Source organism: Schistocerca serialis, chromosome 3, assembly GCF_023864345.2.
Source record: "Schistocerca serialis cubense isolate TAMUIC-IGC-003099 chromosome 3, iqSchSeri2.2, whole genome shotgun sequence".
NCBI lineage: Eukaryota > Metazoa > Arthropoda > Insecta > Orthoptera > Acrididae > Schistocerca > Schistocerca serialis.
The window spans coordinates 322,211,932-322,226,652 of NC_064640.1; the positions used below are offsets into that span (position 1 = coordinate 322,211,932).

Sequence of the window (14,721 nt, forward strand, 5' to 3'; positions counted from 1 at the left end):
CCCCCCTCCGCCGTCTCCCCCCCCTCCGCCGTCTCCCCCCCCCTCCGCCGTCTCCCCCCCCCTCCGCCGTCTCCCCCCCCTCCGCCGTCTCCCCCCCTCCGCCGTCTCCCCCCCCCCCTCCGCCGTCTCCCCCCCTCCGCCGTCTCCCCCCCCTCCGCCGTCTCCCCCCCTCCGCCGTCTCCCCCCCTCCGCCGTCTCCCCCCCCTCTCCGCCGTCTCCCCCCCCCTCCGCCGTCTCCCCCCCCTCCGCCGTTTCCCCCCCTCCGCCGTCTTCCCCCCCCCCTCCGCCGTCTTCCCCCCCCTCCGCCGTCTCCCCCCCCTCCGCCGTCTCCCCCCCCCCTCCGCCGTCTCCCCCCCCCTCCGCCGTCTCCCCCCCCCCCTCCGCCGTCTCCCCCCCCTCCGCCGTCTCCCCCCCCCCTCCGCCGTCTCCCCCCCCCTCCGCCGTCTCCCCCCCCCCCTCCGCCGTCTCCCCCCCCTCCGCCGTCTCCCCCCACCCTCCGCCGTCTCCCCCCCCTCCGCCGTCTCCCCCCCCCTCCGCCGTCTCCCACCCCCTCCGCCGTCTCCCACCCCCTCCGCCGTCTCCCCACCCCCTCCGCCGTCTCCCCACCCCCTCCGCCGTCTCCCCACCCCCCCCTCCGCCGTCTCCCCACCCCCCCCTCCGCCGTCTCCCCACCCCCCCTCCGCCGTCTCCCCACCCCCCCCTCCGCCGTCTCCCCACCCCCCCTCCGCCGTCTCCCCACCCCCCCCTCCGCCGTCTCCCTCCCCCCCCCCCCCCCGCCGTCTCCCTCCCCCCCCCCCGCCATCCCCCCCCGCCATCCCCCCCCCCCCCCCCCGCCATCTCCCCCCGCCATCTCCCCCTCCCCCTCCCCCTCCCCCTGCACCTGTGTGGCGTGCAAGTGTGCGTGCGTGCGTACATACATGCTCACGCCCCCTTCCTCCTCCATCTCACCCCTGCACTTCTTTTGCCATCCACACTCCTACATTTACACCTCTTCTATTCTCACCACCATATTTCCTGTCATCCTTCCACCAACACCCCAACTCTTGAAAGTTTGAAACGTGTTCAGTTCTCTTTGTTTATTATTTTTGACACGTTTTTCCTTTCTAAAATTTTTCATAAATGCAGGCCGTTTGGGGCGGGACATCTCACACAGCACAAAACCCAAGCATTGTGTGTTACAACCAAAAGCACCACTTATCTAAATGGATCAACACAAGCAACCAATATCCAGCACAGTAGCCAGCTGATTTGAATGCTGTGGAGTTTGTGCCTGTCTGTTCTAAAGCACTAAGACACCAGGCAGTGGCTTCCCACACAAATAGCTATTGCTGTGATGTGGTAGTGGTTTACATCCAGATTGGGGTGACCCTTAGTACCAACACATACAAGAGAATTAAGCACTGCAGGAAAGTGTTCGTTATTTCAGTATATTATTCTCTTTACTACTGCAATCATTTTCATAGTGGTCACTGTGGTCTTACGTTTCCACCATCTTGTGTACGAGGGTCACTCCAAAAGAAATGCACACTATTTTTGTAAAAATAAAGTTTTCATTCTGCATGTATGAAAGTTTTACGGTGTGTAGGTACATCCTTCCCACTTGTTTTCAAACTTAGTTCAACCTGCTCCCGTGAGTGCCGCCGTCACAGCATGTCTTCAAGATGGCTGCTACACTTGACGTTCGTCAGAAGCAACATGCTGTCATAGAATTCCTGTGCTGTGAAAATGAGACAGTGGGAAACATCCACAAGAGGTTGAAAAAGGTGTATGGTGATGCTGCTGTCGATTGCAGTACAGTTAGTTGGTGGGCAAGCAGGTTACATGATGAAAGTGGGCACGGCAATATTGAGGGTTGTCCTCACAGCGGCAGGCCTCGTACTGCACACACTCCAGACAATGTGCAGAGAGTTAACAAATTGGTGACTGCTGACAGACGCATCACAGTGAAGAAATTGTCATGCTACATTGGGGTAGGGGAAGGAAGTTTTTGCAGAATATTGAAAGTGTTGGCATTAAAAAAGGTTTGTGCCAGGTGGGTTCACAGGATGTTGACAGTGGCTCACAAAGAAACAAGAAAAACGGTATGCAGTGAACTTTTGGAACAGTACGAGAATGGCAGAGATGAATTTCTTGGAGGAATTGTGACAGGTGATGAAACATGGCTCCATCATTTTTCGCCAGAGATGAAGATGCAATCAATGGAGTGGCATCATGCAAATTCACCCAAGAAAAAAAAAAATTCAAAACCACACCTTCTGCTGGAAAAGTTATGGCTATGGTGTTTTTCGATTCTGAGGGACTCTCGCTTGTGGACATCATGCCAAGTGGAACTACCATAAATTCTGATGCGTATGTGATGACACTGAAGAAACTTAAAGCTCGACTGAGTTGTGTTCGACCACATCAGCAAAAGCAGGATGTTTTGCTGTTGCAAAACACATGCGTGGCCACATGTCAGTCAAAAAACCATGGAAGCGATCACAAAACTTGGATGGACAACACTGAAACACCCGCCTTACAGTCCTGACCTGGCTCCATGTGACTATCATCTCTTTGGGAAACTGAAAGACACTCTTCGTGGATCAAGGTTTGAAGATGATGACTCCCTTGTGCACTCTGCCAAACAGTGACTCCAACAGGTTGGTCCAGAATTTTACCGTGTGGTTATACAGGCGCTGGTTCCAAGATGGCATAAGGCAGTTGAGAGGGATGGAAATTATGTGGAGAAATGAAAATATTGTTCCTAAAGGATGTATCTACACACTGTAAAACTTTCGAACATGTAGAATAAAAGATGGATTAAAAAAATAGTGTGCATTTCTTTTGGAGTGAGCCTCGTACACCAGTGCTCCTTCAGTTGGTAAGACTAGACAACAATGCAAGAACCTCACATTTGATACCAAACTCTGACTTTTGACATGCCAATTACTCATGGTGCCATAAACAATACATCATAGAGAAAATGATGGTTTTCGTACATCTTGTGTGTTACCCATTCTGCAGACTGAACCCTACAATCTGTATCATCCTCGGTAAGGTATTGTAACGTATGCATTTTGTAAAGGTACCATTTGTGTGTGACAAAAGTCTCATTATCATTGTGCAGATGACCCCAGTTTCCTGGAAGATGTGTTGAGTACTTAACTCTGGAGTGAATGATGCCAGAATTGCAGCTGATGTTGCTTCGTCTGTAACCATTTTCAACCATACAACTTTCAATTTGTCTGCAACTGAGCCAGTTTCACAGAATTTTGCAAGAATCTTCATCACTGCCCTATGGGTAATGGGTGGTCTGTGTGGGTGGCTGAACCAAAGTTGCAGCAAAACAGGTGCATGCAATGACTGTTTTTACAGGTGGCTGTGCTTTGGGAGGAATAAGATAAACCTGTAACAAAACTGGTGTAGGATGTGCTAGGTGGGTGGGGGAATAGGCCTTGCACATGGGTCTTCCACAGAGGTATTACCCATGTGACAAAGGGTTGGGTGTAAGTGTGCTTTAATGATGGACTAGGCTATTGCAGAGATTGAGATGGTGACAGAATAACACTTTGGAAGCGGTGGAAAATATTGTGGGTAGAATGTTCCTCATTTCTGGGCGATATAAACAATCGAAGTCCTTGGAAAGGATGTAGTTCATTTGGTTCTGTCCGAGGTGATAAGCAATCACTCGCCCAGTATGCTGAAAATTTTACTTAAGGCTTCCACTGACAGGAATTACCCCTCATGTGACTGGCATTACCCATTGTAGTCCACAGACAAGATTTCCCAAGCCATAACCACACAGACCAATAATCCTCTGATTGCTGCAAAGGGGCACACTCATCATCATCATCATCATCATCATCATCATCATCATCATCATCATCCACCATCACCCCTGACTGGAACAACTAAAGCGAATTCTTCACCATGGCTTCGAATACAGATCATTATGTCTAGAAACGAAGAATACCCTAACCACAATTGTTCTCTCAGCTTCCCAAGAGCTGTTTCACAATTCACCAAATCTACACAGTATCCTAGTCCATCGTTAGGCCACACTTAAACCTAACCATGTGCCACATGGATCATACCTCTCTGAAAGATCCAGGTGCAAGACCTGTCTGATACATCCACCCAAAAATGTAATCCAATTCAGTCACATAGTTACCCTTTTGTTATAGGCAGCAAGACCTATGAGAGCGGTCATGTCATATACCAGCTCTGGTGCAACTTTTGCAAAGCTTTATATGTCAGCATGACCACTAATGAAGTGGCTGCCCGAATGAATGGCAAACTGTGGCCAAGAGCAGAGTTGACCAAACAGTGTCAGAAAAAGTTGCTGGGCAGAACATGCTGAATTTCAACAGCTGCTTTACAATCTATGCCATCTGTATCCATCCCCACAATTACACAGGTGTGAGTTAATCTTGCAACATATGCTTCGATGCTATAATTTTCCTGGCTTCAATCTTTGCTAACCGATACCCCACACCCACCTCTAACCCTGCCCAATGTAGCAGTCACCAACCAACATGGGGTCCAGATTGCCCGAGTCAGTTGTGACATGATCTGTGGAGTGTGTGGTGAGTGTGCTGTCAGCTTGGGTTTAGTTCTAATATTGTGCATTCTGTTTTTCATAGACAGAACTTGGATACAGCATGAACTGAACTTTGCTCTGGAATACAGAATTCAGTTAGCTTGCACTGTTTTTGAGGAGCATCCTGTATATATCTCTTCTTGTAAATCAGTCTGAGTGTCTGCGCCATATCATGTGTGAGCCTCCTTTACAAAAGTGGGTAAGTCTCAGGACCTGTGATGAATGCTAATCAGACATTGAATGTTTTTGTAATTAGGCAAGAGTGTGGGTTTCTCAGCCACAGAACACTTAACAACAACTGTTAACACAAATTACATAGGGTTATCAAGAGCTAATGACAGTTATATTACAGGCTGTGCAAGCATTAGCAGCTGCAGTAGGAATGTTTCTCGCACATGACTTGCTTTGCCGCACATGCCACATGTGCCCCCATTGGCAAGCTACATACCAGAGGTGCAGAAAAAGGAGACACTTGCAAGAGGTATATTGTAGCAGTTCAGTTGCATATACATCACTACATCTGAAGGTGTGCCAAGCATCCAAAGTAGTCTGCAGAAGTGCAGACTACTTTGGATGCAATCTGGCAAAGATACGAAGATGTGTTGATAGCCAAACACATTGTGAAATTACTTCTGGACACCCATACTCCTGTGTTCTTGGTCAGTAGAACTACTTACTTAAGTATATGATCACCACCTTTGCAGGCAGACGAGACAAATCTGTGGGGCTGCGAGCATCATGTGCCCTTGCTAGGAAGGTTTTCAGTTGCACACACTCACAATCAAATCACTCGTTGAGTACATTTCGTGTGGTAACGGACTTCAAAGTGGACAATGGTTTTGGAGTATATCCTTTCCATGCTTTTAGGTTTACAGTTCATGAAACAGTGCAGACGATGCAGTCAGGAGGACTCTGTGCTGCCTTAAAAGCTCTCTGTGATAGATACGCTTAAATCACCACATCTGGGTTAGGGAAGACAGTGGATTTCAAAGATAATGTTACTCTTAAAGCAAGCATTCTTCAAAGCTCACCCCTGTGTTCTTTTCTGTAAAGGACACCCTCAGAACAGATATGGGCAGTTTCACTCGTAAAGTCTTGGTAACGCCTCTTCACCATAGGCAGGGGGTCGCTCCCCTTCTAACACTACACAAACCCAATGGCACCTTGAGACTTAGTGATGATTTCCAAGTAAATACAAATTGCCAATGAAAGATTGAGTTAATTTCAGTTACACGCAGAAGACAAAAATATAGAATCAAGAATGGAAAAACCTAGTGAAAAATGTTTGATGTGTCTGAATTGATACCGATAAAATAAAGTAGCAAAATGAGAGACTTAGACATAAGTGAAAGAAATGTGATGAAAGAAATGTAGACAGTGGTAGCTCGTGGGCATACATTCTGGGTGTTCACAAATTTTTAGGTTCACATAAATTTGAGAGTATGAAATTAATAGTATCTACTGAATAACAGTCACGCTTATCAACAAGTTTATACAACTGCAACCCCTTCTAACATGCATAACTTATCTGACAAATGAAAGAATTGTTTTTGTGGAATTTAGTTGTTTTGTACAGAATTAAGTACAGTTTAGGTCAATAACAAAATAATGTGTTAGCTTTTGCAACTCTCATTTCATGTTTTTGTGTAAGTGGGAGTTTTCGTGATATCCATTTTTTTGGACAAATGTACAATTTTGTCACTCACTTGATCAAAGCATCTGTTCTCGGAGACCCTAGTTCTTTTGCGGCTAACTTTTCCTGGTAATTTACTTTTCTGCTCCCAGAATGAGATTTTCACTCTGCAGTGGAGTATGTGCTGATATGAAACTTCTGGTAGATTAAAGCTGTGTGCTGGACCGAGACTCAAACTCGAGACCTTTGCCTTTCGCACGCAAGTGCTCTACCAAGTGAGCTACCCAAGCACGACTCACAACCCGTCTCACAGCTTTACTTTTCTGTTAGCATTTGAAATAGGTTCAACATAGTTCATGTTTACACTACAAACAACAGCCAATTCCCGCACAGTAAACAGTGGACTCCAAACACAATGCACCGTTTGTGAAAACAATTAAACTCAAGTAGTAATGTCTTCCAACATGGTTACTTGACTAGAATACAAATGAGGTGCTGAGATCCACAAGAGCCTAAAGCCCACAGCCATCAAACCCACATTTAAGTGAATATCAGAGAAACCAGTGGTACAGCTTTTCCTGAATTTTCATATATACAATGCAGGCCTACAGCACAGATAAACCTCACTCACAGATTTCAGAAGCATGAATGAATGCTACAATCTCTCAATCAGCAGTGATGTGCTTTAGGCCTTTGTTTCTCAGCACCTCCAATGGATTACTGTATGATTAAGTTTATAACTTAATACTCATTCGGAAACCCATAAAATGGGTTTACTGTCAATACTACTTTCACATATATTGATGTCCGATCTAATTTTACTACAGTGTATAGTGAGTGAATTAGCATATATGAGGAGTGTGCTATCATCTAGCGGGATTAATGTCAAGTGAATAGGAATAAAAGTCTGCTGCAGCATGCTACCACCTGGTGGCACTGACATAAATTTATAGTTGAGTGGCAAGGGCTAGCTGTGCACATCATGAACCATGCACATTTTTTATCAAATCCATATGTATTTGGCCCGTAAGCAATTACGTCACGTCAGTTGCGTGCACAGTTGAAGGTGGGCTCGCAACCCTGATGCCAAGTTTCACGGAGTCTGTTGGAGCAGTAGTGTGGTAGATATAAGTGTCTTATGTCTCAGATTGCAGCATCTGTGTTACATGTAACAACATTCAAAGAAAAGTAACCAATAAATCTGCAAGATGTCAAAAGTTAGGGTGCTCTAGTGCTCTTACAGAGCAGCCACCAGTGCATGTAGATATAAATATCAGCATACGAACGGACAATCTCATGGAGCTTCCAGCTATGAATTACAAGAATCAAAATAACTGAGATGCCGAGTCACTGATAGGCACAAAAACATAGCTGTGAGGCTTACCAGTCTTGCAAAGGTGAGTTACACATGATTAGTAGGTACCCATCCTGGTATATTAACAACAACAAATATACTCAGGATATTCTTCAGAAACAGTGCAAGCCAATTTAAGTCCCTAGTCCAAAGCAAAGTCCTGCCCACGCACTATCCAAGTTCAGCCTATGACAAACAGAGTGTACAATATTAACACTTGAACCACTGGTCATGCACTTCACACATCACATCACAACATACTCAAGCCCCAGCCCAGGATCGATCTGGCATTGTCCCATCAGAGGGCACTTCAGATGGCCAGCGCCCTCTGGGTAGTGGCACCATGGTTTTCCATAGTAATGTTGGCCAGTACCACTAAATTCCTCACTGCAGTGACCACCACAGAAGAAGGAAGGTAGTGACTGTTCCGGAGGAGCCAACCCTGGCAGTTGTGGATCAATACCATAGGTGTCACTGTGAACGACCTGAACAGGATGAGGTGGGATGGCAGTTACATGTGTTGTCACAGGATCGGAAGGTCTTCTGGGGGTGGAGAAACAAGTGAATGCTGACCAGGATGGTGGAGGTGAAGCTGATTTCAGTGACTGCTGAAGTTGGTGAGCAGAGGCCACAGCTTACATCATGGACCCATGGCAGACAGAGATCATCCCACGAATCCAGTCTGGGTGGCATAGAAGTTCATTGGCCCACACTGCAATCCCACTCAGGAGTGAGAAGCCCCAACATCTACATATGCCAGCAGCAAATGGAACATGTCCACAAAGGTGTGGCGATGGGTGGTCATAAGAGTGCTCCATTGGGCTGTGGCCTTCAGTCGGGATGGCCCTGTAATTTGCTAGAAAACCACAGAGGGCATTAGGTGCTGTGTGAGACATCATTTCTTCACATATGATGACCATGACATTGTAATTCGTTGATGCAACTCTACTGGTCTAAGGTTTGAACCCCAAATGTCAAGGATAGTTGCGTGAAAGAACACATTTGCAAGATGCATTTAGGTCCTTTTCCTGCCAACCTCTGGAACAAAATCTAGAGATTGTGAAAGTGAGCCTCTAGAATCACATCAGATATGGTCATTCCAAAAGGTATGAGATTATAATGGTGAAGTCTCTATGGTGTATTTAGCACAAGGTGGGCCTGTGATGTTGCATCCATGGAGATTTGAAAATATGATTTTAGGAACTATTTTACTAAATAAAATGCCATGGTGTAATTTTCCAGAGTTGATCCAGGGTCAGTGAGGCACAAATTTCCACTTCCACCTCTTTGTTGATTGTTAACTCAGTCTTTCATTGGCAATTTGTATTTCTCTCATACTTCAGAGTTAGCAAATATTGCATGAATTATTATTTTTTTCTTTCAGTAGTCCGAGTCGTTCCCCAGTTACAGATGATGAAATTGTTCTTATGAACACATTATACAAGGAAAGATTCCCAAAGGTGAGTATTTTTCTCCATTCTGTTTGTACCATTTCATTCAGAACTATTAGTACAATTATCATCTCTTCTGCTCCACATCCAGGAAACTTCTTTCCTTTAGGCTACTTCTTCTTTTTTTTTGTCATTTTTACACGTAATCTGAGTCCTTCACACTTAAGACTTTTCAGCACCAGCTCATCCCAAATGGATAGCTGTGGGAGCTGGAATAATTAAGGCAGCATATGAACAACTAGGAAGAGATGAAGTATAAATCCTTAGATAACAAGAGGTACTGAATTTAACTGACAAAGGAAGAAAATATAACAATGTGGCAAATAAATTTGGCAAATGGGAATGCAGATGTGTAAAAAATGCGATTGACATGGAGTGCAAAATCTCAAACCAGGAATGGCTAGAGGGGAAATGCAAAACTATAGAACCAGTCATGATTACGAGGAAGATAGATTCAACCTATTGGAAAATTGTAGAAACTTTTGGAGAAAGAACAACCATCTGTCTGAATATCAAGAGCTCAGACAGCAAGCTGATACTAAGCAAAGAAGGGAAGGCTGAAATGTGGAAGGGATATGTAGAAGGGCTATACAAAACAAACAGATTTGAAGACTACATTGTGGCAAGAAAAGATGAAATCGATGAAGACGAGATGGAAAACTTGATACTGGGAAAAGAATTAGATGGGGCAATGAATGAGCTAAGAGGAAACATGGTGCAAGGAGTAGACATTCCATCAAAATTTTTGAGAATCTTGAAAGAACCAACCATTACAAAACTTTTTAACGTGGTATGCAATATATGAGACAAGCAAAATACCCTAAACTTCCAAGAAGAATGTAGTAATATCAGTTCCAAAGACAGTAGATACAAACAAGTGTGAGTATGTGAATATTGGAATCACGAGTTTAGTAAGAAATAGCCGAAGAATAGCAATGTGAGTTATTTGCAAAATAATGGAACGACTGGTAGACGATGATCTTGGTGAAGATCAGTTTGGACTGAGAAATGTAGGAACATGTTAGACAGTACTGATCCTATGATTTATCTTTGAATATTAGTTTAGTACTTGTTCCATAGATTATGAATACGACACTTCGTAATGATGTGGAATGTGTCAGGTTAATAAAAGGTGTCTATACAAGATATTAAATTACACAAAATATCACATGATACTTAATATTTTTAATTTTTTTTTTGTGGGGGTTGGGGAAATTACCCACTTATTATATCCAAAAATTCATCTAATGAATAGAAGGAGTTGCCATTAAGAAATTCTTTAAATTTCCTTTTAAATGCTATATGGCTATCTGTCAGACTTTTAATGCTATTAGGTAAGATATGCTAAAGAATTGTGAACCCACATTTACATCATTTATAGAGAAATCTTTGGACAGTGTTGGCTAGAATACTCTCTTTGAAATTCTTAAGGTAGCTTGTATAATATAAAGGGAACAGAAGGTTATTTATTTTGCAGAAACCAAACTGCAGTTCTGCGATCGAAGGACATAAAAGGGAGGTAGGAATTGAGAAGATGGCGAGGCAAGGTAGTAGCCTATCCTCCACATTATTCAGTCTGCGCATAGAACAAGCAGAAAAGGAAACCAAGGAAAAAGTTGGGAGTGAGATTAAAGTTCAGTGACACTGTAATTTGCCAGAGACAGCGAAGGGCCTGGAAGATCAGTTGAATAAAATGAACATTGTCTTGAAAAGAGGTTATAAGATGACCAACAACAAAAGTAAGACAAGGGTAACAGAACATAGAGTATATCAGGTGATACTAAGGAAAAATAGGTTATAAAGCTAGACACTGAAAATGTAACTAGTGGTGGAAGAAGTAGAGGGGGCATAAAAAAATCACTGGCAATAGCAAGAAAGTTTTTCTGAAAAAGAGAAACTTCACATCTAATATAAATGTAATTATCAGGAAGTGTTTTCTGAATGTGCTTGTCCAGGGTGCAGCCCTATACAAAAGTGAAACATGGCTGGTAAACAGTATAAACAAAAAAGCAACGAAGCTTTTGAAATGTGGTGATACAGTTAAATGTGGAAGATTAGACAGGTAGATCACATAACTGATGAAGAGGTGCAATTGAATCTGGGAGAAAAGTATTTTATGGCGTAACTTGACTGGGAGGAGGGACCAGGTGGTCCAAAAGTATCAAGGAATAGTTAATTTGGTAATCAAGGGAAGTGGCAGGGGAGCAGGGAGAACATTTTAGGAAACCAAAGCTATTAGTTATGCAGAAAGGATGATACTCGCACAAGATATACTAGCATGGAGAGCTACAATGATCCATTCTTTGCACTGAGGACAACCACCATCGCAACACTATTGTCTGTTGTTGAGAGTCTGCACTTTAATGTTAATTTATAAGACTTTCTTCTTATAGGTATAGCACTTTTCATATTGTTTCACTGCCATATTTATGATGTTTTAATGGAGAAAACAGTGTTTGTATTTAATACATGTGCGAAATATTTTTTTCAGGCCACTAAGCAGATGGAGGAAAGATTGCAGAGTTTTATTGATGAAAATAAATCACTAGATTCAAATGAGAAGTTCAGCATACTTGCCAAAGACTGTGTCCCCATAGTGAGATTTGTTCACCATCAGATTGTGGAGATGGCAAGAGACTGCCTTCAAAAATCTGAAGAAAAACTGGTCACCAGCAGATATTTCTATGAAATGTCAGAAAATTTGGAAAAGTTGCTTTCGGAGGTAAATCCCTCACCTGAAGTCCATTGTCTTCTTGTACTCCTTGTGATTTTAATTATTTACTTTCAGAATTCTATGTTGCCCATAAGATCACCTATTGAGCCTGGCAAATACATTATAGCAGAGAATTATGTGTGTAGTAAACCTAGTCCGCAGCTCGTGGTCGTGCGGTAGCGTTCTCGCTTCCCGCGCCCGGGTTCCCGGGTTCGATTCCCGGTGGGGTCAGGGATCTTCTCTGCCTCGTGATGACTGGGTGTTATGTGATGTCCTTAGGTTAGTTAGGTTTAAGTGGTTTTAAGTTCTAGGGGACTGATGACCATAGCTGTTAAGTCCCATAGTGCTCAGAGCGATTTGAATCATTTGTAGTAAACCTATCTCAGCCAAAAAATGTGATAGCAGACAGGCAGTATGCATTTGGATTTTGCATCTATATTCTATATATTAAAACATTAATTTTGCATTTTTGAATTTTATCGGAAATGGAGCCAGGTCTTTTCTGTATAACTGAAGCAGTTCTCACGAGAGACTGCAAGATGAGAACTCCATGATCTGCCACCGAGATAAGATGATTCCAATTTTGCTTTCGTTGTGTTGTTGCATGTTATATGATAACTTATGCTAAGTGGCAACTTGATCTGTGCGATACTTCTATTAATATGTCTGTTTAAATTAGCAAGAGATGGAATTTGTAATACTTATCACATCCATTGCTTTTTGTAAACTACTCATGCCTCCTGTATGGCATTATATAGTAGCTGACCCAGTAGGTCAGTCTTCAGTGGCTGATAATTGTTGAAGTCGTAACGGAACAGTAGCAACCCTTTTTAACAGTATAATAAAAACAGTCAATTGAGATCACAACACTTATTTATTTATTAATTCTGGTAACCGGTTTCACTCAAAAGTGGCATTCTTCAGACCAGTAGGTCCTTGGTGATCCTTGGAGTCAGTTCACGGAGATGCTGTATGTACCAAAAAGTACCAGTCGACAACTGTCCAACTGCAGTTGTCGACTGGTACTTAATGATATGTACAGCAACTCTGTGAACAGGTTTCATGCATCATCAAGAATCTACTGGTCTGAAGGTGCTCACTTTTGACTGTAAACAGGTACCAGAATTAATAAATAAATAATTTTTATGAAATGGACTGACTGTTTTTACTATTCAGTGGCCGAGTTTAGATTTGAAATCCTAAGTTTCAAAGCAGGAGGCTGGTCAGCACTGTAACTCCTCTGTTAATGTAATTTCAACACATACTTCAGCAACCACCATTTGGTGTGACGAAGGAACATCATGTGTCATGAAAAGCAGTAAGTTTCACTTAAATGCCCAGTTTTGAAGAAGATACAGATCTGTCTAAGGAAAGGGGGAAAAAACTAGCTTCAGGGGTTATGTGGGTATAGAAATTGAATGGTTATTATCAGACAACTTCTGCGACATCTGCCATGCCCTAGTTGTATTAGGCATGTTATGCTGCTCATAGGATTTCAGTGGTTCTTACCACACCCACTAAAAACATTCCAAAATGAATAGCTGTACTGTACTAAAACAACAAATCCCAACCAAAAGATGTTAGGGGGTTGCCCTCTATGAGTGACATCACTGAAGAAATCGGTGATGTGTTGCAGAAAATGCCAATTTTTTCCTGATTGTGAAATGAGAAGAGGGGTCCTAGGAAATTACCTCAAGTTTTATATATTTGTTAGCATTGCATTGTGTTGCAGTAATGCTTAAACTTGTAAAGTAGCTTAGAAATGAAACACTTCGGGTAGAAATATGTCATAAAGAAACATGCAACCACAGTAAGAGCAATTTTTCGGTAAATTCTTGCATGGTGAAGAGTATTTTACATCACTATTAGTAATTTCCTTTCCTGTTCCACTTGAAAATAGAGCGAGGGGAAAAGTCACTGTCTATGTGTTTCTGTATGAGCCCTAATTTATCTTGTCTACATGGTCCTTACTCAATTTATGTTGGCAGCAGTAGACTCATTCTGGAATGAACTTCAGATGCCAGTTCTCTAATTTTTCTCAACATTGTTTCCGTAAAAGAATGCCATGATTCCTCTAGGGATCCCCATTTGAGTTCAAAAAGCATCTCCGTAACACTCGTGTGTTGAATGAACCTAGCCATAACAACATCCTTCTTGTGAATTGCTTCAATGTTCTCATTTAATTTGATCTGGTGGGGAACCAAAACACTAAAGCAGTATTCAAGAATGGATCCCACTAGTGTTCTGTATGTGGTCTCTTTTATAGATGAGCTATATTTTACTAAAGTTCTCCTACTTAACCAGTGTTGTCAACTTGCCTTCTCTGCTACCATCCTTACAATCTCATTTCATTTCATTTCATGTCACTTTGCAACATTACACCTTGATATTTCATTGACTGTGTCAGGCAGCATGCTACTAATAGTATATTTTAAACATTATGGGCTTGTTTTTCCTACACATCTGGATTGACGTACATTTTTCCACATTTAGAGCAAGCTGCCACTCACCACACCAACTAGAAATTTTGTCTAAGTCCTCTTGTATCTTACTACAGTTACTCGACACCCTCCTGTACACCACAGTTTCATCAGAAAACAGCCACAGATTGCTGCTCACGCTAAATGTCAGATCATTTGTGTTTATAGGGATTAAGCGCAGTCCTATTGCAGTTCTCTATGGCACTCATGATGATATCCTTGCGTCTGATGAATACTCGCTGTCGAGGACAACATACTGGATTCTATTACTTGAGAAGAGTTCAAGCCACTCGCGTATCTGGGAACCTGTTCTTTATGCTAATACCGTCATTAACAGTCTGCAGTGGGGCACTGCGTCAAATGCTTTTTGGAAATCTGGTCGTATGCCATTTGTACATAGTTTGCAGGTATCACTTGAGAAAAGGGCAAGCTGAGTTTCACACCAGCAGTGCTTTATAAATCTGCTGTGATTGACATCTCAAGGAAATTTGTTAGACCCAAACTTAGAGTA

General features: G+C 43.0%; 1 protein-coding gene across 4 annotated transcripts in view; it reads left to right on the forward strand.

Annotated features, from left to right (window-relative positions):
• The window catches only part of LOC126470135 (microtubule-associated serine/threonine-protein kinase 2), a 268,713-nt gene that overhangs the window by 53,492 nt on the left and 200,500 nt on the right, over positions 1-14,721 (forward strand). For all 4 annotated transcript variants that reach the window (XM_050097751.1, XM_050097750.1, XM_050097749.1 and 1 more), the window contains exons 7-8: positions 8,951-9,026; positions 11,509-11,739. In XM_050097751.1, coding sequence (XP_049953708.1) covers positions 8,951-9,026; positions 11,509-11,739 — 307 coding nt within the window. The remainder of the gene's footprint in view (positions 1-8,950; positions 9,027-11,508; positions 11,740-14,721) is intronic.